The following is a 23820-nucleotide window of genomic DNA, read 5'->3' as shown; positions in this document are numbered from 1 at the left end:
TCATCTACATTGCTTCATATCGCTTCTAATACCAAAAAAAAAAAACAGCCCCTGGGCTGCCCCAGCTGTTCATTGGGCTCGCTTCACTCACTAGGTTCGCTTCAACTGAAGGATAATCACTGGGCCCCCCATTGTAGAAATGGGCCCCTGTTTTTTCCCCAGGAGAGGCCCTGTGGGCCCCTTGACCTGCAAAACAATCTGAGTCTCTGTTACTCAAGTACCCCTGCTGAATTCAGTCATAGTTCTTGCCCAGGCACCAGCCGATGTGGAGCTCAAAGTAGTGTAGCGCGAATCCCAAATGGCTTTCCATTTAATGTCCTACGTAAAGTATAGCACAATACTCCATGGCCTAACTAGAGCACTCATGCACGAAGTAGAATGACACTGTACTGCACAGATCCTTGTGTTTTTTTTTTTTTTACCCTCTGCATTTTTACCAAATATTTACACTGAAGATTACAGCATTCTTTCACTTTGACAATTTGAGCGTGCGGACATCCATTAAGTGAACGTTTCATTTCAATTTTTTTTTTAATTTCAGGAGAAACTCCTACTTTCATAGGTGATGTTCCATACCATATAGTATGGTTGTATGTATTCATACCTACTTCATAGTGAAATACAAATGTGTTAAGTAGCCATCTGTGATGCCTGTAGTGTCATTTTATTGCTTGCCAATGCAGGAAACAACCTTGCAAACTAGAGCAAAACGTTAACAAACAAGCTTGTCAGGCCGGAGAACTGGACTCGATTTCTAATTTCCATGGTAAAAGTGCTGCTTAAAGCGCTTTTGTGCCAGTATGAAAAAAACATCTGACCAGAACAGCAGACTACTCTGCTTTTTAACTGACCTCTGCCCCAAACACTCCCCCCACCTCCGATTTGATATGATGTTACATTATCATATACAATGCATTTTTTCCATGTCAGCAGAAAAATTCAGGCAGCCTTTTTTTTTTTTTAAAAAGCACTAAAACATGAACACGGCTTTGCAGATTGTTTATCTGGATAAGCTACATTCGTGATTTACATTCGTAAAATTAGGCTTTAGGCCAGAGTGATAGGAATAGAATGATGCATTCATTCCTATCATTACTCCCATTTGACCCAAAACACTTTTAGTTACTCCATGTAAATCCGTAATTGCTTTCAAGGTCAGATATAAAAAGGACGAGACAGACAGACAGGACAGTCGCACAGGAAAGTCAGGCTCATTAAATGAACTTCAAATAACTTTCAAATAATTATTAAAAAAAAAAAAAGAAAAAAAAAAACCCACCACCATCTTCTCAAAATATTTTCAAAAAGCTCGAAATAAACCGAAAAGGGCTGAAATGCTCAAAATGAGATGCCCCTACCTAGAAGAAGGAGGGACACCGGGTTGTGTGGGGGAGAGAGAAGAAGGACCGTCCTCGCCATCCTGCAGGAGCTCCTCACATGCTTCTATCTTCTCGTCTTCCAGGAGCTCAGTGATCTAAAATATGAAGTGAACATTTCAGAACCATGGCCCAGCAGCTGTCATCTTACAAACAGGTCAGGAAGGGATCAGTGTCTTACACCCACAACAAAAAGTCTCCAAAAAGGCTTTCAACATCAATATTTCAACCTTCATTTTATCATGCGTTTTTGTGTTGCAGTACATTCCGATCTCTGTCAGAAGCAGCTGACATAATTACTGCCGAGGAAACAGACTGTTCTTTGCTTATTTAGTTATTACTTAATTATTCATCAAAGGCGAAGTGAATATCAGTGAATAATAACGGAGACGAAGTCGATGTTATTATTCACCAATATTCACTGAGCCTCAGGTGGATAATTATTTGCATATAAATACACAGGTGATTATTTAAAAAAAAAATCGTATTAAAAAATTATTTATTTCAAACTTCAAAAGCAGCATGCAAATGTAACGCATGAAGATTTGCGTCACTTACTGATGCCGACTCACATAAAATACTTTGTTTTGAAATAGGTAAAATAAATCAAAATCCCACCTTAACTCTGAATAGTTTCAGACCAAACTTCATAGTGCTTTTAGGAACAGCATTTTCTTCTTCCTCACTTACGGTGGCAAAGTGCTTGGCCGCCATTTTGTTGAGTCGCTCGAGGTGATTCGCGAAAAATATTCCAAATCTCTCGACCAATCAGCATGCGTGATTTTCTATAAAAATCACCTGCGTATTTTATACTAATTCCTATTAAATCATAGGATATACAGTTGCAAATCAGAAATATTCAACCCCCTCACCTCAGAAGACATAGTGATGTGGATGAAAGATAAGGACAATAAAAAACACATTAACAAAAAAATATATTTATTGATACATATTTGAATTATTTTGACAACAGAAGTTGACTTAACTTTGAATTTCAAATGAAAATGTAAATCTTTTAAACACATGCACCATTATTCAACCCCCAGCTTCAGTACTTTGTCGAGCATCCTCTAGCTTTTATAACTTCTAACAAACGTTTTCGGTAAGTGCTGACAAGCTTCTTACACCTCTCGACTGGAATCTTTGCCCATTCTTCACATGCAAAAGCCTCTAGCTCAGTGATGTTTGATGGCTTCCGTGCTGCAACTGCCTTCTTTAAATCTCAAAGATTTTCAATCGGATTTAAATCTGGTGACCGAGACGGCCACTCTAGGACGTTCCAGGATCTTTTTCTCAACCAAGCTTCGGTTGACTTGGAAGTGTGCTTGGGATCATTGTCTTGCTGGAAAGTCCTAGCCTGGCTAACGCGACTTCAAAGCTCTGTGAGCTATTGGTCTGGCCAAGATATTAAGCCCAACCATTTCCCAGAGCCCGTGGTTGACCCGCCTCCCTGAAATGCCTCAGTTTGCTCCTGGTCGAAGCCAGAAAAGGCTGTGACGAAGCTTAAACCAAATCACATCACTCTTTCCTCTGACGTATGCGACACGACGGGGCTAACTGGTAGATTAAACTCTTACCGAAGCCGGTCGGGAGCAAGGCGAAAATGTCCTTCCTTTCAATAAATACCTCCAGGGCTGCTCTTTGCTCCGTTTTCAATGAGAACTTCCCGTTGAATGCTTTCAATACAGCATCTATGCGTAATAGATGCGGAAGCGTGAATGAAGCGCTTCCGGCATAGATTCTGTAAACAATCTATGGCTTCCGGTCGCAGTTCTACTACGTCAGTGCCTTGAACACGCCTCTACCCAGGGCCGTTGGAGATGCTCAAAGTTGATTGGTTCCCGATTTTTCGGGAGCTTGGAAGAGCTGTAGATAGCTTGCCTGGCCAGACTAAGCTCGCAACAGGCCCTCGTGTTGCGTCACGCTTAGGATGGGCGGGCCCAGGCTAGGAAAGTCCATTGATCAAGGTTTAATTGGTCAACAGAAGGCATCACATTCCTCTTTAAAATGACTTGGTATTTCTGGGAATCCATGATGCCAGGTACACGAGCAAGATTGCCAGTTCCTGCCACAGAAAAACAGCCCCACATCATCAATGACCCACCTCCATGCTCGACTGTGGGGATGGTATTCTTCTGGTCATAAGCCTGGCCTTTCGCACGCCAGACATACCACTGGTCCATATGTCCAAACAGTTCCAGTTTGGTTTCATCAATCCATAGAACTGTCTCCCAAAACTCTGTAGTCTTATCCAAATTCCTCCTGGCATATTCTAGTCAACTTTTGATGTTCCTTGTGGTCAAGAGTGGAGTGCGTCTTGGAGTCCGGCCATGAAATCCTTGTTTATTCAGTGCACATCTTATAGTTGCCACTGAAGCACTTGTACCAGCCTTCATCATGTCATCCTGTAGGTGTCTTGCACTCACACAGGGGTTTTTCATAGTTGTCCTGACTAAGTGGCTAAGGGCCCTTGATGAAATTTTGGGCTTTCTTCTACAGCCAGGCAGGTTTGCAGCTGTTCCAGAAGTTTTAAATTTCCTTACAATGCTTCCAATGGTGTCTCTTGGAATGTTAATTTTTTTTTGGAAATCATCTTATACCCAAGGCCCTTTAGGTGTGATGAAATAATCTCCTCTCAGCTTTTGTGGAAGCTCCTTTGTCTTTCCCATGATTGCAACTGACCTTGAATACTTTCATGGGTGGGGTTCATATATGCATCACAGCTGAAGCAAATTAAGGATCGTTATAGCATTCCCAAAGGCTTAATTATGTTTCAACTCCACTTTAGGCCATAAAAACTGTCAGAAAGCTTTAAAAACAACAATATTATATACGGGTTGAATAATCGTGACATGGCTATCTTAACAAAATATACTGTTACACACAAATACTACATCATGCATTTTCTGTGTCGATTTTATGCATCATTCAACTCATAAAAGAAGTCATCCAAAGCAAAATCTTGCTCTTTGAAAAAACTTTAATTGATAAATCCTTAAAATCTTTGGGCGTTTGAATATTTAGTGTGCTTGCAAAAGCACACTATTATTCTTCTTAAGTTTTATTTTTATTATTCCATTTCACCCGTTTTTTGGATCCACTACTCCTCCTAGGTCTTTCGAGATAGAGACACCGTTCCAACGCTGAAACATAGGGCCCGATCTGGAATGGCGTGCTTGTTTTCAGCTTTTGGATCGACACACCTGCTCTCTTGTTCTTGTCATTTGTCTGTCATTTTTTCCCATAGAGAATGAATGGGGCTCACGAATCGAATCATCCTGCTCGGATATACTTCATCACAGACGCACCAAACCTCATGTGATACCTCAGGCCAACTCCTCAGACACATATGCATTCGGTTCTGACCCGCACTCATTTTTTCCTTTCTTTTCATGCCCCACTTTTTCATCCATCCACTTCCATTCATTTTTGGCCCCATTGAAAATGAATGGTGTTTCGGGAAAAAAGCTTTCACTCTCCGTCAAATTTTTTTTTTTAACTGAGTGACCAAACTTCAAGAGACTTCTTATGATGCCTCAGGGCAAGTCCCCACACATATCCATCCCCTCATCTGAGATCTGCACTTGTCTTTTTCTTGGTTTTCACACATCCTTTTTTCCCTCCATAGGCTTCCATTGATATTTGGCCCCATTCAAATGAATGGAGTGTCAGTATGCTAGCTGTTAGCATGTCAGTATGCTAGCTGTTAGCATGTCAGTATGCTAGCTGTTAGCATGTCAGTATGCTAGCTGTTAGCATGTCAGTATGCTAGCTGTTAGCATGTCAGTATGCTAGCTGTTAGCATGTCAGTATGCTAGCTGTTAGCATGTCAGTATGCTAGCTGTTAGCATGTCAGTATGTTGGCATGCTAGCTGTTCTGCTACGGCTCAGCAAGCACACTTTGCATTTTCTCTGTGGAAATGCAGTCTAGTTCTGATTGCAACTGTATATGAAAGCTAAATGTAGGACACCAGACTCGATATAATACACAAATCTTTTCATGATCAATTTTGTTCAAAATTTAAAAAAAAAATTGATTAGTTTTTAAACAAATAAATAATTATACTCTTTGGCAGCGTGTGTATATTTTTCATTGGCTTTGTTAATTATATACATTTTTTTAATTTCCTCATTTTTATAACTGTTTACTGCTTTAGAGTACTATATATAAAGTGCTGTATAAATAGCCTTTTTTTTTTTTAGTTGCTTGCTGTTCTGTAATAAAGCGAGCTTCCATCACAAACTTAAGTTGAAGATGAATCAGTACAGGACATGATATACTGCAGAGTTATGTAACATCTACAAACACAGTATTACTAATGAATGTTTCAAGCTCATGTAAAACAATAAACTACTATAATAACTGCTGTTTTTATTAAATGTGAAAAGCCTGGTGTATATGTAACCTAAAGCCCCATGGCCTACATGAGCGCCTGCAGCACTGCTTTCAATCCCAAACGTCCTCTACATCTGCTGCAGTGTTACTGCCACATTGCCATGGCAACCACACCGGCAGCTTCAAAATTGGTTGTGTGCGCGGTTGCTACTTATTATGTATGCAGATATGAGTCATATGAGGCGGGAGTAATGGCTGTACTGCAGGCTCTGGGTCTTCACACATCTCTATAGGCTTAGAGCGGTTATCCCATTAACGTAATAGTTATAGTGTTTAGCACTTGCAGTGTTTATTCACTATGTGAAGGCTGGCTGTCCTAGAGATTCCTCATCTCACTATTCTCTTGCTCAATTCAGCCCAAAATAAAAATGGGTGCTTTCTTGTCTGCCCATGCGTCACACTTGCTTAACAAATTTGTGCTTCAGTGGAATAATTAGACCATTTATACTTTCCAACACACGTCCAGACAGCTATTACGTAAATGCAAATGTACAGCCCATAAATGCAAATGCATGTTTACCAGGGCTGCCACTGCTCTTTTTAGGCGCTTTTATGCAAGTAACAGATTATAGTAAGAAAGGAGCAGGCTTTTTAAACCAGATAAACACATCTGGTTTAATCCTCTATACAACAAATGATGAGCATTCCTTAGGTCATGTACAATACCAGTCAAAAGTTTTGACACACTACTCATTCATAGGTTTTTCTGTATGCTGACTATTTTCTACATTGTTGAACAATACTGAAGACATCAAAACTATAAAATAGCATATCTGGAATTGTGTGTTAAACAAAAAAGAAACAAAAAAAAGGTAAAAAACAAAATATTTCATATTTTAGATACTTCAAAGGAGCCACCATTTACCTTGACGTTTTCCAAACTATTGGCATTATCTTAACCAGTTTCATGAGGTAGTCACCTGGAATGCTTTTCAATTAACAGGTGTGCCTCAATTAAATTAATAAGTGCAATTACTTGCCTTCTTAATGTGTGCGAGATAAAACAGTAAATAACAACACAGTAAATAGCCCTATTCCACAACTGTAGCAATCCATATGGTCAAGAACTGCTCAACTGAGTAAAGAGAAACGACATCCATCATTACTCATCTCATCTCATTATCTCTAGCCGCTTTATCCTGTTCTACAGGGTCGCGGGCAAGCTGGAGCCTATCCCAGCTGACTACAGGCAAAAGGCAGGGTACACCCTGGACAAGTCGCCAGGTCATCACAGGGCTGACACATAGACACAGACAACCATTCACACTCACATTCACACCTACGGTCAATTTAGAGTCACCAGTTAACCTAACCTGCATGTCTTTGGACTGTGGGGGAAATCGGAGCACCCGGAGGAAACCCACGCGGAGAACATGCAAACTCCACACAGAAGGGCCCTCGCCGGCCACGGGGCTCGAACCTGGACCTTCTTGCTGTGAGGCGACAGCGCTAACCACGACGCCACCGTGCTGCCCCTTCCATCATTACTTTGTGTCTTAATTTAAATAAATAAATTAAAAAAAAAAAAAATAAAAAAAAAAAATTTATAGAACCCCACCCTACCATTGAACTAGGAGGTGTGTCCAAACTTTTGACAGGTACTGTACACCAGTGGTGAGCCGCAGGGTCTTGCCTAGAAATTGAGAGAAGGGTGTCTGATGGCTAAATGAAGAACTGCTAGGGGGGTCTGGGGGCATGCACCCCGGGAAAATTTGAAATACTGAAGCAAATTTGGGGCCCTCTGGTGCAATCTTGGCATTAAAAAAAAAAAGCAATTGGGAGAAGTTCTTAAAAATAAGGTGTTTTAGGTAGTGAATTTCTGAAAAAGTAATCAGTCAACTCAAATCATTTCAAGAAAATTCTTTATTTTTAACACATGTAGCCTTTGTGTCTAATTTTGCAATGCTCAGTCCTGATTAGCATGGGGTGATAAATTGGTAATGGCTGTCCCAAGCACAGAAGCTAACCTTTACATGTATATATTGTGCGTGTGTAAACATTAGACAGGGTTCTCCAGAAAATCTGAAGTAGCCAGCTTTTTAAAAAAAAAAAATTGAAATAGGCGGCTAATGCTAATGTCATGCCCCTCCCCCAAAATTTTGGAACTTTACATGCCTTCTGGAGCACTCTCAGCTTATAAATTACTAACCATTTCCCTGTAAAATACTTGCAAAATACGTATGAAATTTCCCTCCAGATTTATGCGTGCTTGTATTTCTTCATTACCCTCTGCAGTACGCTGCCTGGCTCTGTAACATAACTACATACGCAATAGCATGGTCACGTGGTCCAACTCAGCCAATCAGAGCGTGAGAATCGATCAATAAATATGCCATCACTTCCAGTCATGACCTGAATCAAAATAATTGCATTTGCAGCAAATCATGGGCAGCGGAGACAATATTTAATTAAAAAAAAAAAGCTGGCACAGACCAGCTGTTTAGCTGGAGAAAACTGACAGTCACCAGCACTTCTGGACTTCTCTGATTAGAGATTTCACACACACACACACCTCAGGTGAGGTTGCATGAAAAGTTCTGCGGCTTCCTCAGATGGGAAGTCCTCAATGGTTATCTTGGTGTAGCTTAGACGAACAAGGCGGTCCAACATACAGATGCGGAGGCCAACCTTTATTCTGTTGCTACAGCTGAACCTGGCTGTAAGTATGAAACAAGGACTATGGTTGCTTGCCGTACTGCACGCTAGCGGTTCTGAACAGCAAATCATGTCCCACTTCAGAAATAAGGGAGAACAAACATCGTACCGAAGAAAACACAAACGTGAGTTGCAGAGTTATGTTGTTTGGAGTCCCCACTCGTCCACTTTTTTTTTTTTAAATCTGCCAGTGCAACTAACGTTGCCAGTTTTTGTTTCATCATAATTTTCTCTAATAGGAATTTTGAAGCCCGTTGTTGCAGAAAATTACCCATTGATTTCTAGTACTGGCCGTCGGGTCTCTAGAGAACATGGAGGTGAGCAGAGATGTATGTGGTGCAAGGCTGGAGGATGTTAAAGCTATTTAATTTACATTATTAAATGTTAACAGTGTGCAATACGACGACTGCTAGTGACAAGGCAAAACCAGCAAACTCTCCAACCATGCCATCTGACAACAGACCAAAACTTAATGTAGTTCTGGACCACCAGCCATCATTCTCTGCTCATGTTGCTAACCTGCTTTGGTCATGCCCGTTTCTGTTTTACAACAAAAAGATGATCTGGCCTTTTCTCCCCATAAAGGTCACTTTTTTGCAATCTTTGTCATCTTCAGTTTCCAATTACAATTGGGTGGTGTAGTGGTTAGCACTGTCGCCTCACAGCAAGAAGGTTCTGGGTTCGAGCCCAGCAGCCGGTGAAGGCCTTTCTGTGTGGAGTTTGCATGTTCTCCCTGAGTCTGCGTGGGTTTCCTCCAGGTGCTCCGGTTTCCCCCACAGTCCAAAGACATGCAGGTTAGGTTAACATGGGACAGCCTTGGGCTGAGGTGCCCTTGAGCAAGGCACCTAACTCCCAGCTCCCCGGACGCTGTTAGCATGGCTGCCCACTGCTCTGGGTATATGTGTGTGTGCTCATTGCTCATGATGGGTTAAATGCAGAGAGGAATTGCACAAGCATGTGATGAATAAAGTTCTTCTTCTTCTTCACGCCTGGCGAATTGGCCGGTCTTCCCGTGTGCCATCCAATCCCACATTCCGTTCATAATCCCACTCACCCTGTATCACTCTATTGCAGGTTTACTTCAACTATCTTCCTGTGGCTGCCCACATCACATTTAAAACAGTGATGCTTACCTATAAAAGGAAAAAAAAAAAAAAAAAACGCAGAACCAGCCTGCATCTTCCTGAAGTCACGTACGTTCCCTTTGAACCACAATCATGGCTTGACTTTACCCACCTTCCCTTAAAGGAACAGTCCACCGTACTTCCATAATGAAAGTACGCTCTTATCTGCTCATATGGAGCTCAGATATCAATGCGCTGCCGAAGCGCGCAGAAGGTGTTAGTACGCCTGTCATTATAGTGCGGACTTTCCATAGCATAAAAAAATCGCTACGTTTCAATTTGTGTACCTGAACTTGTTTCATATCACTGGTCATATAAACCTATGTAAACAGGAAAAACGTGGAAGAGTTTGGTCGCATCTAACTACAGCCCCAAAAAATACTATTGGCCATACTGAGCCTAGCTACATTGCTAACAGGAGTGACAGCGCGTCTGACTGACTGGGAGGTCGCGCAAAGCTCGGACAGGTACGGAGCAGCTCGTCTCAATTCAGATAAGAGCATATTTCATTATGGAAGTACGGTGGACTGTTCCTTTAAGAATTAAGGAAGGCTAAAACCCTGTAAGGAACAGCTTGTGCAACAAACAAAACAGGTTACAAATGTGTTCTCTGAACACTGGAAAACTACCAGGGTTTGTCATTTGTAACTGCTACCAACTTAACCAACTCACAGAGGGCGTATTTCTAGGAAAGAAGTGAGACACTGCATGAAGGCATTCATGCGTCACGTTCACTTCATGACAGTCTTGACATGGTGCCCACTCAGGTGTTAAGCATCGCCCCTACCATTTACAAACAGAGATGAAAATAGAAAGGTTTTCCCTTCAAATCTTCATCCAGTATATAGAAAAGCAGAGTCTGTTTTGTATCATTATGAAAGTTAAACGCCCACTAAACCAAATGTCACCTAGATTTACACTTTAACCAAGATAAACACTCTACAGTGATATTTAGAAAAGTGTCAGGAAATGATCCAGTGCTAGTTTGGTTCCACATTGCCAGAATGTGGAACCAAAGCGTTCAACATCATTTCATTAAAGAAAGAGAAGTACTATAATAGCTGACAACACAAGCCTCCCAAAATACTCAATCCTGACCATGTGGCAACCATCAAAAGCGAACATAAAACAAGATATCCAACACCTTTAAACCTATTTTTTCAGGCAACTGAATGTTTGTGATATTGATTCACAGCCAGACTCAGACCAAACATGCTGTAAAACATCGGTAATAAGAATACACCTTGACAACAAAGCCACAACCAACACAAACAGGTTTAACACACATTTAATTACAGTCGCTTGAGTCACTTCATTCGGCTGTCAGCCAAATCACTTCGCTAATCATTAAGAGACTCTAATCGGGTACTGTTTCAGTCTCGTTGCTACAGACTTCATACAGTAAACATTCTTTAAGTTTCCTGTCTCGCTGCTTGATATCAGAATGGTTATAGAGGATGGTGAGGCACTGAAGTTTGATCATTTGATCTAATACGCACTGAATGATATCACTGAGATCATTTAGCTAAAAAAAAAAAAGAAGGCAATTGGTTACTTATCATATCAAATAATGTCCCTAAATAAAATTTAGGTTCGAGACCCCATTTTGCTTACATGCGATATAGCACAGCACTACACCACATCACAGATGATCATCTAAATTTAGTTAGTGTCCATCTCTGTAATCGGGTGTTGTTTCATTCCAGCGTCTCAAGTATGCCCAGATCGCACTTTTGTTTTGTCCCGAGAGGCGTTGTTAATATGCGAAGCATTCTGATTATTCAACATATGCATTAAAAAGTGCAGAGAGCAGCCCAGATGCTCCCTAATTAGCAGTTACAATGATTAATTAATGGCTATTAAAGTGTACACATGCAGACAGACACACACACACGGTAAGTGTGTACTCTCGTCTCTCTAAGGAACAGATAAGCGTACACACTGCTGTCTGTGCACATAGGTGGAAAGTTTTAGCTGCACTGACAAATGAGCTCTGTGTTGGCACAATTCAGTTACCCACACAAGACGAGTGGGAAGCATTAAGAATGTGAGGAACAAAACAACTTGGCCTTTGGCAATTCTTTCATCTTGAAAGAGAACTTGGACAAGAAAAACATCGTGTCAGAATACTAGAGCAGGGATGGTTATCCTTAGAATCACCCAATACATCCGTCCAAGTATCCGTCCAGACGTGAGATTAGTGCCTCAAAGAGGACGAGGCACAACAGAGTGATCCCTCCATCATTATAAGAAGAGCCTTCAGAACTTGAAAGTCTTTTTTTTCCAACAGAGTGATGAGCTGAATGTTTTAATCAAGTAAATGCTTTTGAACCATCAAATACATGCTAGGCAATATCCAAAGCAGCAATACAACCAATCACCTACTCGGTTTTATTTACACAACAAACTAAACTCGGATCCACCCTGAACCACCATCAACACTAGAGCCCTAAAATAGTGACAGTTCAACACAACTGTTTTTGTTGTCCCAAAAGACAACTGGGGCTGAACTGGTGAGACTGTCCCCCCCCATATTCTGCCCCTCCTCCAGAAAACAGATGCAGGACGTCAATCGGCTGTAGTTTCTAGCGTTTCAGGCTAAGGCCATTAATTCATGCAAGCAATAATACCATGGACTTGAAACATGAGGCTTATAAACACCTTTGAAAAACAAGTTTTCATAAAATGTGGTAACGAGGCAACAGGAAGGGGCAAAACTAAATCCTACAAATGGAGCTGGATCTCCCGAAACAGGAACAACAACAGCCCGGTGATTCATATCCATTTTAAATTTTCATTTAAAAACTGATGCAGCTCTGGCATCAAGCCTGAATGCTCAACCCATGCTGTGTCTACACATCTCATCTCATTATCTCTAGCCGCTTTATCCTGTTCTACAGGGTCGCAGGCAAGCTGGAGCCTATCCCAGCTGACTACGGGCGAAAGGCGGGGTACACCCTGGACAAGTCGCCAGGTCATCACAGGGCTGACACATATACACAGACAACCATTCACACTCACACCTACGGTCAATTTAGAGTCACCAGTTAACCTAACCTGCATGTCTTTGGACTGTGGGGGAAACCGGAGCACCCGGAGGAAACCCACGGGGAGAACATGCAAACTCCACACAGAAAGGCCCTCCCCGGCCACGGGGCTCGAACCTGGACCTTCTTGCTGTGAGGCGACAGCGCTAACCACTACACCACCGTGCCGCCCGTGTCTACGCATGTCTTCTCTTTATAATAAATGTCAGCAAGAAACAATGTTAAGCTAATCCATCCCAGAATGGTGTTCAGAAGGCCTGTGCAAGCCGTGCTCTGTGCATGAGGAGAAATCCCAGCTCATAAACTCATTCAAGCTTTTGGCTTCTCATGTGCAGAGCAGCGAGACGATCGACGGAAGTTCCTATTTGTCTCGATCAGGCTCCCAGAGTGTTCAAGACAATAGTAAAACCATCGATGTTGTATGGTTTGGAGACAGTAGCACTGACAAAAAGACAGGAGCCTGAACTGAAGGTCGTGGAGTTGAAGATGCTGAGATTTTCATTGGGAGTGACAGGATTAGAAACAAGAATATTAGAGGGGACAGCACATGGAGACAAAGTGAGAGGGGCGAGATTGAGATGGTTTGGACATGTATAGAAGAGAGATCCAGACTATATGGGGAAAAAGAAGAGGCGATAGAGCTGCCAGGTAGAAGGAAAAAAGGAAGACCAAAAGATGAGATTATGGATATGGTGAAAGAGGACACGAGGATGGTTGGTACAACACAAAAAGATTTACAAGAGGGACATTATCTGCTGTGGCAACCCCTCACGGGAACAAATGAAAGAAGGAGGAGGCTCCCAGAGTGTCACAAGCTGTTTGCATGGTGTAGCCAATTCACTCAAATTAGGGTTCTTTATGAAAAGACAGGTTTGCATGTTTCAATTTCAGTGTCCAATAAGGTAAACGTCAGACTTTCACAAGCATCATTCTACATGTGAAAGAAAGAATGTGCGGACTGCAGGATTTAGGTATTTAATAAACAAATATTTCGTTTCCTTTCCGAAGGAAGCAAAAAGAAGCCAAACTTATGTTTAGAGGCATGGTAACACTGGGCCATTGAACCATGAGCCTCAATATAAACTTTGAAACCATTTAAACAAACACCAACCGTAACTGCTTTTCGGCCACAGTGGTGCTCTTGTAAATCTGCAGTGAAATCAGCATAATCAAGCAATCAAATATACTCTTAAGCCCTGTCTGGATGAGATTATTGTCTCTGGAGGAAGTCCAAGTCTGTAATGCCACTTTTACATATGTCAGGGATGAGAATGAAAAATATTTAAAAAGTCTGAAAAAAACCAGGGCGGGGCCCATGGCCCAGGGGGGCGGGGCCCAGGGGTTCCAGGGGCTAATGATTTTTGGCTATTTATTTATTTATTTATTTATTTATTTTCTTTATTATTAGACAGGGAGATTATTATTAGACAGGGAGATCATTATTAGACAGGGAGATTATCATTATTAGACAGGGAGATTATTATTAGACAGGGAGATTCTTTTGTGTAATCTGAGCTGAAGTGGGTTCTGTACTTTGGTTTTTTGGGGCGAACGCGTGCTCTCTCTGCCATGCCGATCCTGTAGGCTGCACTGACTCAGCTGAAAACTCCGGTCCTCGAGAAAAGAGATAAAAGCCCGCCCACACCGAAAGCTGATTGGCTTATTTTGCTGAGTAACCCAATCAGGATGCTCTTTGTCTGGCATGCGCTACATGAACAAGCACACAGGCAGTGTTGCCACACTGGGCGGTTTTAAGTGCATTTTGGCGGGTTTGGAACACATTTTGGGATGGAAAACGTTAGCAGTATCTGGCAACACTGCACACAGTCTCCCTCACGCGTGCACATTCTAAGATGCGTGAGGCAGACCTTAATGTTGCGCGCGCACGCTCAAAAACGATCATTTTGGTCTGAAAAAGTCGGAAATCCGCCGATCGGCGGAAAATTCTCATCCCTGATATGTTCTCGGTGATAGAGCTTGTGTTCGCACAGCAATTAAATTAGTGCAGGAAAAACAAGTTTCTCTGGGATTATTACACAGTTTCATATGCATTAGGGGTTTGAATAAGGACTGTTTTTGGATTATTCCCAATTATATTTTTGTATATTTGCAGTGTCTAAAACAAGATTATAGTTCCGACAGCAATACAGTTCCTCTATTTATAGAAAAATAAAATACATTACCTGATATTGCAGGATAAGTGTGTGTATGTATAAATGGACTTTTTATACCTATAGCTGCCACGAATCAGCTTGCTGAACTGCGCATCTCTGATTTCTCTTTCACAAACAGTAACAAAATATTATAAGGGCAATTCCATGAGTTCAACTACAGACTATCATTACAATACACATTACATGTACAATCTTGGTGTGAATAAAGATAAGAGAAAAGTTATATTGCTGTAGATAAGGGTGTAATTAGCATGAGTCTGTCATAAATGACCATGCTTGGCTTCTTTTCGTATAATTTGCAGATAGACCGTGAATATAAATTAATTTGTTGGCACGATGACGGTGACCATGTATGTGTACCTGTTCATTAATGGAGCTGTAGTCATTAGAAGTGGAAAGCTCATCCTCAGTATCAAAGAAGTCTTCCCAGTTCTCGAGCAGTTCAGCCAGGATGCGACTCACGGACTCCTGCTCCCTCAGCTCCTCCACGTCTGTATCTAAGCTGCAGAGCACAGAAAAAAGTGTTCAGAACTCAGTGAACACAAAAAATAGATCAAGTCAAAATAGCAAGACAATAGAAGAATTTCCATAAATCCTGAACGTAAGCATTTATGATACAAAAAAAATCAGTCATCACCACACCATCATAACCATGTAGTATCTTACTGAAAGATGTCGGGTCCAAAGACAGCAGCAAGGGCGCTGATGCTCCAGCTCTCCTCCTGAAGAGAAGCCACATTTGAGAGGAAGCGGCACAGAAAGCGCAGCAAGCTATAGTTGACCTGGGGAAGCTGCTGCAAGATGTATTTCATGTTTCTCGACAACTCGTCCTCGCCGTTATATTCTAAAACGGGTGAAAACACAGGTCAGGTGACTGAGGATGAAGAATGCAAATTCAAAGAGATCCCAGATGTCCAGTGTGTACAAGATAAACAAGACTGCAGACGTGAGCATATGAAGGAAAGGGTGTTACTGCTGCATGAAAGATTGGCGTGCAGATAGATACACTAGCACGCACACAGATGCACAGATAGAATGATTCAAAGACTGGAGTTTATCAAAGCTGGCTTTTCATATATGGAAAGACGACCACGTGAACATCTAGAAGGTGTAATGCTTGAAGTATGGGTGGCGGTGCCAGCCATGTTTTACATCTGACAAAATATTTGTCGTTTTTTTTCCCTTCCTTTCTGATCGTTTTTGTAGCTGTAGTCAAAAAGTGAAGTCAGTCAGCCATACAAAGGAACCGTATTCTTCAGTCAAAAACACAAGACCTTCATACGGCCCCTTTCTTTTCCGTGTAAGGAACCATATCACCATATTGTTTAAATTGAAATCAAAGACAACAACTCCTTTCTTAAAGCACTTGCTTCACTGAGGAAAGAAAGCCAAAACATTTCATTCATAAACCCTGACGTCTTTGAAAGTAATTTTCCACCCACTTTCTCCGTCATATTCCCTGTCCTCGATAGTCGCACCATCATCCGCTCACTCCCGGATTAATTTGCCTCGACTGTCAAATGAGTTTCAGATGGTTGTAATAAAACTAATCTGTTCTGAATCATCCATGGACAGACCCAAGTGAACAGAAGTGGAATACGCAACATTAGTTCACTGAACATTCCAGCACACCAGCCACATCAACAGGCATCGCGTATTGTGCATTTCCACTCCAAAAGTGAAGTGTTTATCAGAAACAAGGCAGCAACTTAAAGTGCCATTCCACCATTGGATGTATTCTTTGGCATAAAATACAATATATTTTGACAACATATATAAATGGTATCACTAGATAGAGAAATCTTTTAGCTTCAAAATGATATCTCATCTCATCTCATTATCTCTAGCCGCTTTATCCTTCTACAGGGTCGCAGGCAAGCTGGAGCCTATCCCAGCTGACTACGGGCGAAAGGCGGGGTACACCCTGGACAAGTCGCCAGGTCATCACAGGGCTGACACATAGACACAGACAACCATTCACACTCACACCTACGGTCAATTTAGAGTCACCAGTTAACCTAACCTGCATGTCTTTGGACTGTGGGGGAAACCGGAGCACCCGGAGGAAACCCACGCGGACACGGGGAGAACATGCAAACTCCACACAGAAAGGCCCTCGCCGGCCCCGGGGCTCGAACCCAGGACCTTCTTGCTGTGAGGCGACAGCGCTAACCATTACACCACCGTGCCGCCCTCAAAATGATATATCAAACATAATTTTTTGACAACGACAAGTATATTAATTTTGCGACCAAAGATACCTACCCTTTTAATTTCCACGCGTGATGTCATCGGCAGGTTCCCCTTCTTGTGTACCACGTGACGTGTGACGTGGCACATATTATCAGCAATGGCGGATAGAACGTGATAAAAATAATACCAATAAATCTAGCTAATACCAATAAATCTAGCTAACTGAAAGATTAACTCAAAATTTTTCGCAATTTTTTTGGCCCCCATATACGAGGAGAAATGACTCTCACTTTGGGGGTTTCCTGGTCTAAAAATAGACCGACACGTGGTACACAAGAAGGGGAACCTGCCGATGACATCACGCGCGGAAATTAAAAGGGTAGGTGACTTTGGTCGCAAAATTAATATACTTGTCGTTGTCAAAAAATTATGTTTGATATATCATTTTGAAGCTAAAAGATTTCTCTGTCTAGTCATGTTGTCATAAAACATATTGTATTTTATGCCAAAGAATACATCCAATGGTGGAATGGCACTTTAAAGGGGAATGACATCATGCCAGCAGATATAATAATAATAATAATAATGATGTCGGAGTTCATGTAATATACGATTATCACTTAATAATCCAAGAACAGGAGTAATGGTCGGGTTAGAAGTCAATACTGGAGAAAAAAGTTAAATGAGAAAAATGCACGAGAACACGCATTCACCTTGATAAAGGTGCAGTATGTGCGTTTGCAGTTCTGCAGGGATGATGGGCTCTGGGAGCTCCTGCAGGAAGAGGCGCAGCAGGCTGACGGCTGAGGCCAGATCTGCCTCCTTCTCCAAATTCACCTCCTCACCACTGTCATAGCGCTGCCGCAGCCATTCGACACGCTCGGCGTTTCCGTTCACCAGGAACAGACCTTCAAGGCCCAGTCCCCCTGTGAACACACACACACATTTTCCAAGACTGAGGCCTGTTTAGCACTTCATGCTATGCTGCAATGCTTGGAATTTTTAAAGATAGAATCTAAAACAAGAGTCACACCTGGTCACATGGCACATCATGTGAAATTCTATGCTGGAATTTAGACAATGGCATTGGATTACAATCTACACACAGTCTGTTTTATTATAAGCCTGACAGGGGAAAAATTCTCATGAACTGAATGCTATTCTCTACATTAAATCTAAGTTGTTTATCAGCGTAATTAGATATTAATTAACTCAGCCATGATTTTTTTTTTTTAATTGCTTCTCAAAAGACAGGATTGTCATACCACTCGTAACCATCTAGGAGTAAACTTCATAACTTAATGAGCTGCTCTTAGTTGGTAAAGGTCACAGAAAGTTTGTGGCCAAGCATAGACAGTGTTCACATGCCCCGGTTCATATCCCACCGAGACCCTAAAATAACTTGTGGTCCAAGACTAACACCTTACAACACACCTAACTGTGGCACTAAATACCTAGCAGCTTTAATACATGTTAAAAACAAAACTTGTTCTGCTTGTTGTCCTCGAACTAAAATCAAACCCGCCTCCATTTTCAGAATTAGCCTTTGGCGTGCACACTTGGCCGTCGTAGAAGCCTACTACGTTTTGGATGCAAGTGCTGAACAAATTTACAATTCTATCTCCAGAAATGTTGTTGGAAAACCAACAAAAGCTGCTTTCACTGCTGCGTCCCTGGAGGTCTGGGTTGTACTGATTAATACATCACTAGAACTATAATCAGCATACAGAAAGCAGTTTGCCTGGGCAGAGGCTGCTTCTTTAAATCCTAGATGCCGCCAGACGATAACCACTTGACGGGTGGTCTCGCTAACTTCCTCAGAGAAAAATAACTGAGCCATTGTTGCCTGTTATATTTAATTACGCTTCCTCCAACACCATGTTCTAATGAACTGAAGTGAGATGCCACTGGGATGAAATTACAGGGGTGGACTGCTAAATGGAAATAACTGCACAGGTAACAACCTAAGCCACAGTCTAGGACTTTTAAAAAGAAGCAAGTCAATTAAAAAAAAAAAAAACCTCAAGGCCTTTACATACCAGGGGAGTTTCTTCGCCGCAATAGGATTTTTTGAACTGTTCTTTTTGTCATGAGCACTTTCACACAGAACGTAAATATTACAGTGGAAAAACTTTTTTTTTTTGCAATAAGGTCATTTTTCCGAGTTTCACGCTGCAATTAAGAGCCAATCACTCTGTACAGAACACACGTTACATGGTAATGCAGGTGACAGCCAGGAAAACAGTTTTGAACATAGTGGAGAGCCTCTGATACACTCTGGCGTCACGTTTGGGAGCTGAGCGGCTACATTTCACCCATGAACACGCGTCATCACAAGTGTTGCTTACTTTCATGTTGCCGAACATCCTGTCTCTCGCCCTGTTGTCTCTGCTCCAACAATGGCTGTTCTCAAAGCTCTCTCTTTCTTGAGAACATGTCTATAATTGACATCACCACTACTAGAGGACTCCATAATTCACTCAGGACATTATCAACAGTTGAGATGCAAAAGACGCATGAAACATTTATTAAAAAAAAAAAAATTATATAGCATCGGATTTGGTGCGCATACTTAGAGTGAAAATTTCACAATGCAATTTTGTGTCATTTCTGGTGTTTAAAGGTCTTAATAATCTGAACTATAGTACAATTCTGCCAGGAAAGCCAGGATGTCTACATGTCGACATTCATGTCAGTGAATCTTAGTGCGGGTTAAAATGTATCGCTTAAAAATACTTTTTAAAATGTTACTTTAAAATGTTATTTAAGACCACGTCTGCAGCAAAAAGACACCAAATATTAAAAAAAAAAAAAAACTGACAGTGAGAGGTATTTGCAATGAGTAAATAACTGCATCCTCAAAAATGTACCAATAACGGATCCCTGACAGCTGCTGAATGTTGTTGCCCCAAGCTACCCTAACACCTCATCTTAACAGCAAGCGCAGTGAGCAAGCAGCAATAACAGGGACTCTACCTTTCGTTGATGGATGCCTTGTGCTGTACTATTACACCTCAAAAACTGATGACATACCCATCCGTTACATGGAGAACAGAAGGGAGCTAAACGGCACTTCTTCTCAATTTAAGGACATTAATAGAAAGGAAGCAAATAGTCCTATACACAAATCTCTGCAAAAATTCTACAAATATCATGCAATCTATCATATGAAATCCTTAAACATGATGTGGAACTACTACAGTAACTGCAATAACTCCGGTATATTATTATTTCCTAATCACGTTCCGTCACGCTCCAATTTGCAAATGAAGATCATGCAGTTTACCAGTGGAAGGGACGGGGCATATAGGGCTGGGGATGTTTCCTATTTGCAAACTTACTGAACCTGGGTTTGGTCTGTAGCCTTCTTGTAGAACCACCATGTCAATGATACATTTTATGGCATTTAAACCAAGCTGCTAGACTCTGCTCACCATGCTCCTCAATGTACTCCACAATGGTCCTGACCAACAGGGGGACCTCGTGGCCTGGTTGGCCGCTCTGCTGCACCTCCTCCAGAGGGATACCGAACACCCTGGCTGTGCTGAGAGACTCGCTCAGGGTACGAGAGAGGCTCTTCCTCATCGCTTCCACAGCCGCACCACTTCACTTGCTCTGCATGGCCGACACAAAAACACAGTTACGTACACGTTACAAATACAACAACGGCAAGAACAAAGCAGGATGAAGCAGAAAGGGGCCGTTCCCAACCCAGGAGCCGTTCTTATCTCGCTCAGATTTTGGGATGAGGAGCGTGGTTAAAACAAGCGAGGTGACAAAAGTTGTGTAAAATGAGCTGACAAACTGCAAACATAGTGCACAGACCCAAGGCTACTCATTACATCATATCCTTATCAATCCATATACAGTACATAACATGAAATATAATATAAAGCACTGACCAGAATACTTAAACAGTCTAGTTTTCTTTTTGGTTTGTGTACCATTTCAAGGTATATTCATTTAAAAAAAAGAAAAAAAAAGCAGTAGCAATAATAAACAGATTCTTTAACATGGAAATGAAAAACAGAATATTACTCACCGGGTTTTTACTTTAAAAATCCAGATGTTTACTGAATCCCCTGCTCTACTCACTAGCAGTAAATTTAAAGACCACCTATGGCTGCTTCAGGTTATGGCAAAAGATGAGCCTGTAGTTCCTCATTGACGGACCGCAAATCCTGTTCAGGACGTCAGTAGTTAAACTGAAGAGAGAGAGAGAGAGAGAGAGAGAGAGAGAGAGAGAGAGAGAGAGAGAGAGAGAGAGGACAGCAAACAGGCATAATGAAGAAAACTAATGATCTCTCTCGGCCATATTTAAAGTGATTAAAACATTGAGTACCAGTCATAACCTGTGTTAAGACTAAAAAAACATTCCATCTAAACAGAAATGCTTAAAAAGAATTTTAATCCAAAACATTCAGTCCAAAGCGCCAATCAATGCATTTAAATGTTTTATTTTATGGGGAAAAATGGTTTAAGAAAGACACCTGAAATTTTTGCTAATATATGCACCAGGAAACGGAGAACATTACTGTTATTTAAAAACAGTAGCTCTGATAAATATTTTGTTCCATTGTTTGAACTTTTTTTGTGTAATGTTTATTTCATAAATTCATTTTTGCTCATCTTTATGATTCACAAGGGCACTGTATATATGCAGCTCTGCATCAAAACCCAATGACCAAATGGAAATAAGTAAGCTACAAACAACTTCACAAACAGGTCTACGAACTTAAGCTTAACTTCTTTAATAATCCTCTCGGTCACTTTTTAAACATATCAGTTTATTAGTTACTAAATTACCTCAATCACCATTCACACAAAGCTCTTGAGATGGGCGAAGCAGCCCGTTTCAGATGCCTTCCAACTGTGTAATGACACACCACTGCAAACTTTGTGAATGATTTTATAAAATTATAAATCTTTTAGCTGCCTAGTATCACCTGCATAAAATGGGGACAAACTGCTTCTAAAAGATATGGAAAGATGTGGAGTGACTCGAGTGCAACCATCTTGGCTTTTGTGAAATAGAGAGGCACTTTGCTATTAATCCCACACATTGAAAGCAATGACCTTTTAGCTCACAAAGTCTGCCATTGTTGGAGAAGTTCATGAGGCAGACAGATTGCCAGCGGACTCAGGTGCGTTGCACGCCCCCCCACTCCCACTCGTCTTGCGTACCATACGATCCTCGTCATTTAATTTTTCCATTGCTCTACAACACAATAACAGACAGGTTCTTCCCATTCAAGTATTCGTATTACATCAAAGACAAGCCTGAATCATCTAAATCCACTAACTTGTGCGCATGCCAGTTATAGAGGCTAGATCTCACATGCAGGCATATAATTAATTAGTAATGATAGATCCATTTAGGAGACAGCTGATGTTAATGACACGGGAGCAGGTCATAGAGAGCGCAGCTCCGAGTGCGTGGAATTGAGTTGAGACTAAACATACACATGCTTCTACTTTCTCCAGCTCTGCTCAGGTTCAACTAGATTTTGACCAGAAAATAATCTCCAACAAACACATAAGAACTTATGAATGTGCTTGCATTTTATAAACAAGAGTTCCACAGAGATTTCAAAAATATCATTCCCGTACAATCCTGCGTCATGTTTCGCCCACCAAACCCAAGCACTATGGCTACAGCAAAACAACGAATCTGTTGTGATTACACGAATCTCAGTGCATCTACAGGATGAAAAGAGAGCTTTCTTTGTGGCAAATGGAAATTTCCACTCTGATGCACTAACCTCCCAAACACTTTGCAAAGAGGCAACACAGAATTAAGTGCTAACGATGAGCATGCAGGCAAGAGAAGCCGACAAAGCGTCTACAACGTTCAGAAGGAACCACAGAGCAGAGAGAACAGGTTAGCAGCAAACTACGCATGTTCTCTGGAGAATTTTACAATTTCATTTTTTTGAAGGGTACCGTGGCGCAACTTCTTAGGAAACATGACCACAATCAAAATTCCCCAACTACAAAAAAAAAAAAAAAAATACATTTTTATATATATATATAAAATACATTTATTTATATATATATATATATATATATATATATATATATATATATATATATTAGACCTCCAATAAATATTTGACCTCAAAATGTATAGCCTAGCTTTAAGTAAACATGTGGGGGTTTGATTTAAGTTCTGCAATTTGTTTACCATGAAAAAAAACAATAAATAAATAAATCAATAAATAAAACTGTTTTTCCCCCCATGGTAACAGATGCCAAAGGGACTTTACATTTGCAAACTGATACCAAATGGAAATTGAACACGTTTCCTGGAAATTACAGTACCAGTCAAAAGTTTAGACAAAACATGGCGTCGCTTCCAGTCATGACCAGTATTGAAGACAATTTCATGGTGAAATAATTGGATTTGCAGCAAATTATGGGTGACGGAGACAATATAAGTCACTTGAACACTGAAAGGCAAGCTTTTTTTTTTCTGGGATCAAGTAGCCGACACAGACCGTCTGTGTACGCAGAGAAAACCGCCGGTCACCTGTGCTTGTGGACATCTCTGAAATATTATTACCTCTGCCAAGGAGGTTATGTTTTCGGTAGCATTGGTTTGTTTGTCTGTGGGCGGCACGGTGGTGTAGTGGTTAGCGCTGTCGCCTCACAGCAAGAAGGTCCTGGGTTCGAGCCCCGGGGCTGGCGAGGGCCTTTCTGTGTGGAGTTTGCATGTTCTCCCCGTGTCCGCGTGGGTTTCCTCCGGGTGCTCCGGTTTCCCCCACAGTCCAAAGACATGCAGGTTAGGTTAACTGGTGACTCTAAATTGACTGTAGGTGTGAGTGTGAATGGTTGTCTGTGTCTATGTGTCAGCCC

The 23820-nt window shown here is 41.3% G+C and overlaps 1 protein-coding gene across 7 annotated transcripts in view; it reads right to left on the bottom strand.

Moving 5' to 3' along the window:
• The window catches only part of fam13b (family with sequence similarity 13 member B), a 79033-nt gene that overhangs the window by 47967 nt on the left and 7246 nt on the right, over positions 1-23820 (bottom strand). For all 7 annotated transcript variants that reach the window (XM_060928049.1, XM_060928052.1, XM_060928054.1 and 4 more), the window contains exons 2-7: positions 21008-21170; positions 20400-20580; positions 17679-17891; positions 15439-15616; positions 15133-15274; positions 1359-1474 (exon numbers count right to left, since the gene is read on the bottom strand). In XM_060928049.1, the coding sequence (XP_060784032.1) occupies positions 1359-1474; positions 15133-15274; positions 15439-15616; positions 17679-17891; positions 20400-20550 (800 nt within the window). In that variant the 5' untranslated portion in view covers positions 20551-20580; positions 21008-21170. The remainder of the gene's footprint in view (positions 1-1358; positions 1475-15132; positions 15275-15438; positions 15617-17678; positions 17892-20399; positions 20581-21007; positions 21171-23820) is intronic.

This window comes from Neoarius graeffei, chromosome 8 (genome assembly GCF_027579695.1).
Source record: "Neoarius graeffei isolate fNeoGra1 chromosome 8, fNeoGra1.pri, whole genome shotgun sequence".
Taxonomy (NCBI): Eukaryota; Metazoa; Chordata; class Actinopteri; order Siluriformes; family Ariidae; genus Neoarius; species Neoarius graeffei.
The sequence above is the reverse complement of the archived record's forward strand: the minus strand, read 5'-3'. Positions and strand labels throughout refer to the sequence as shown.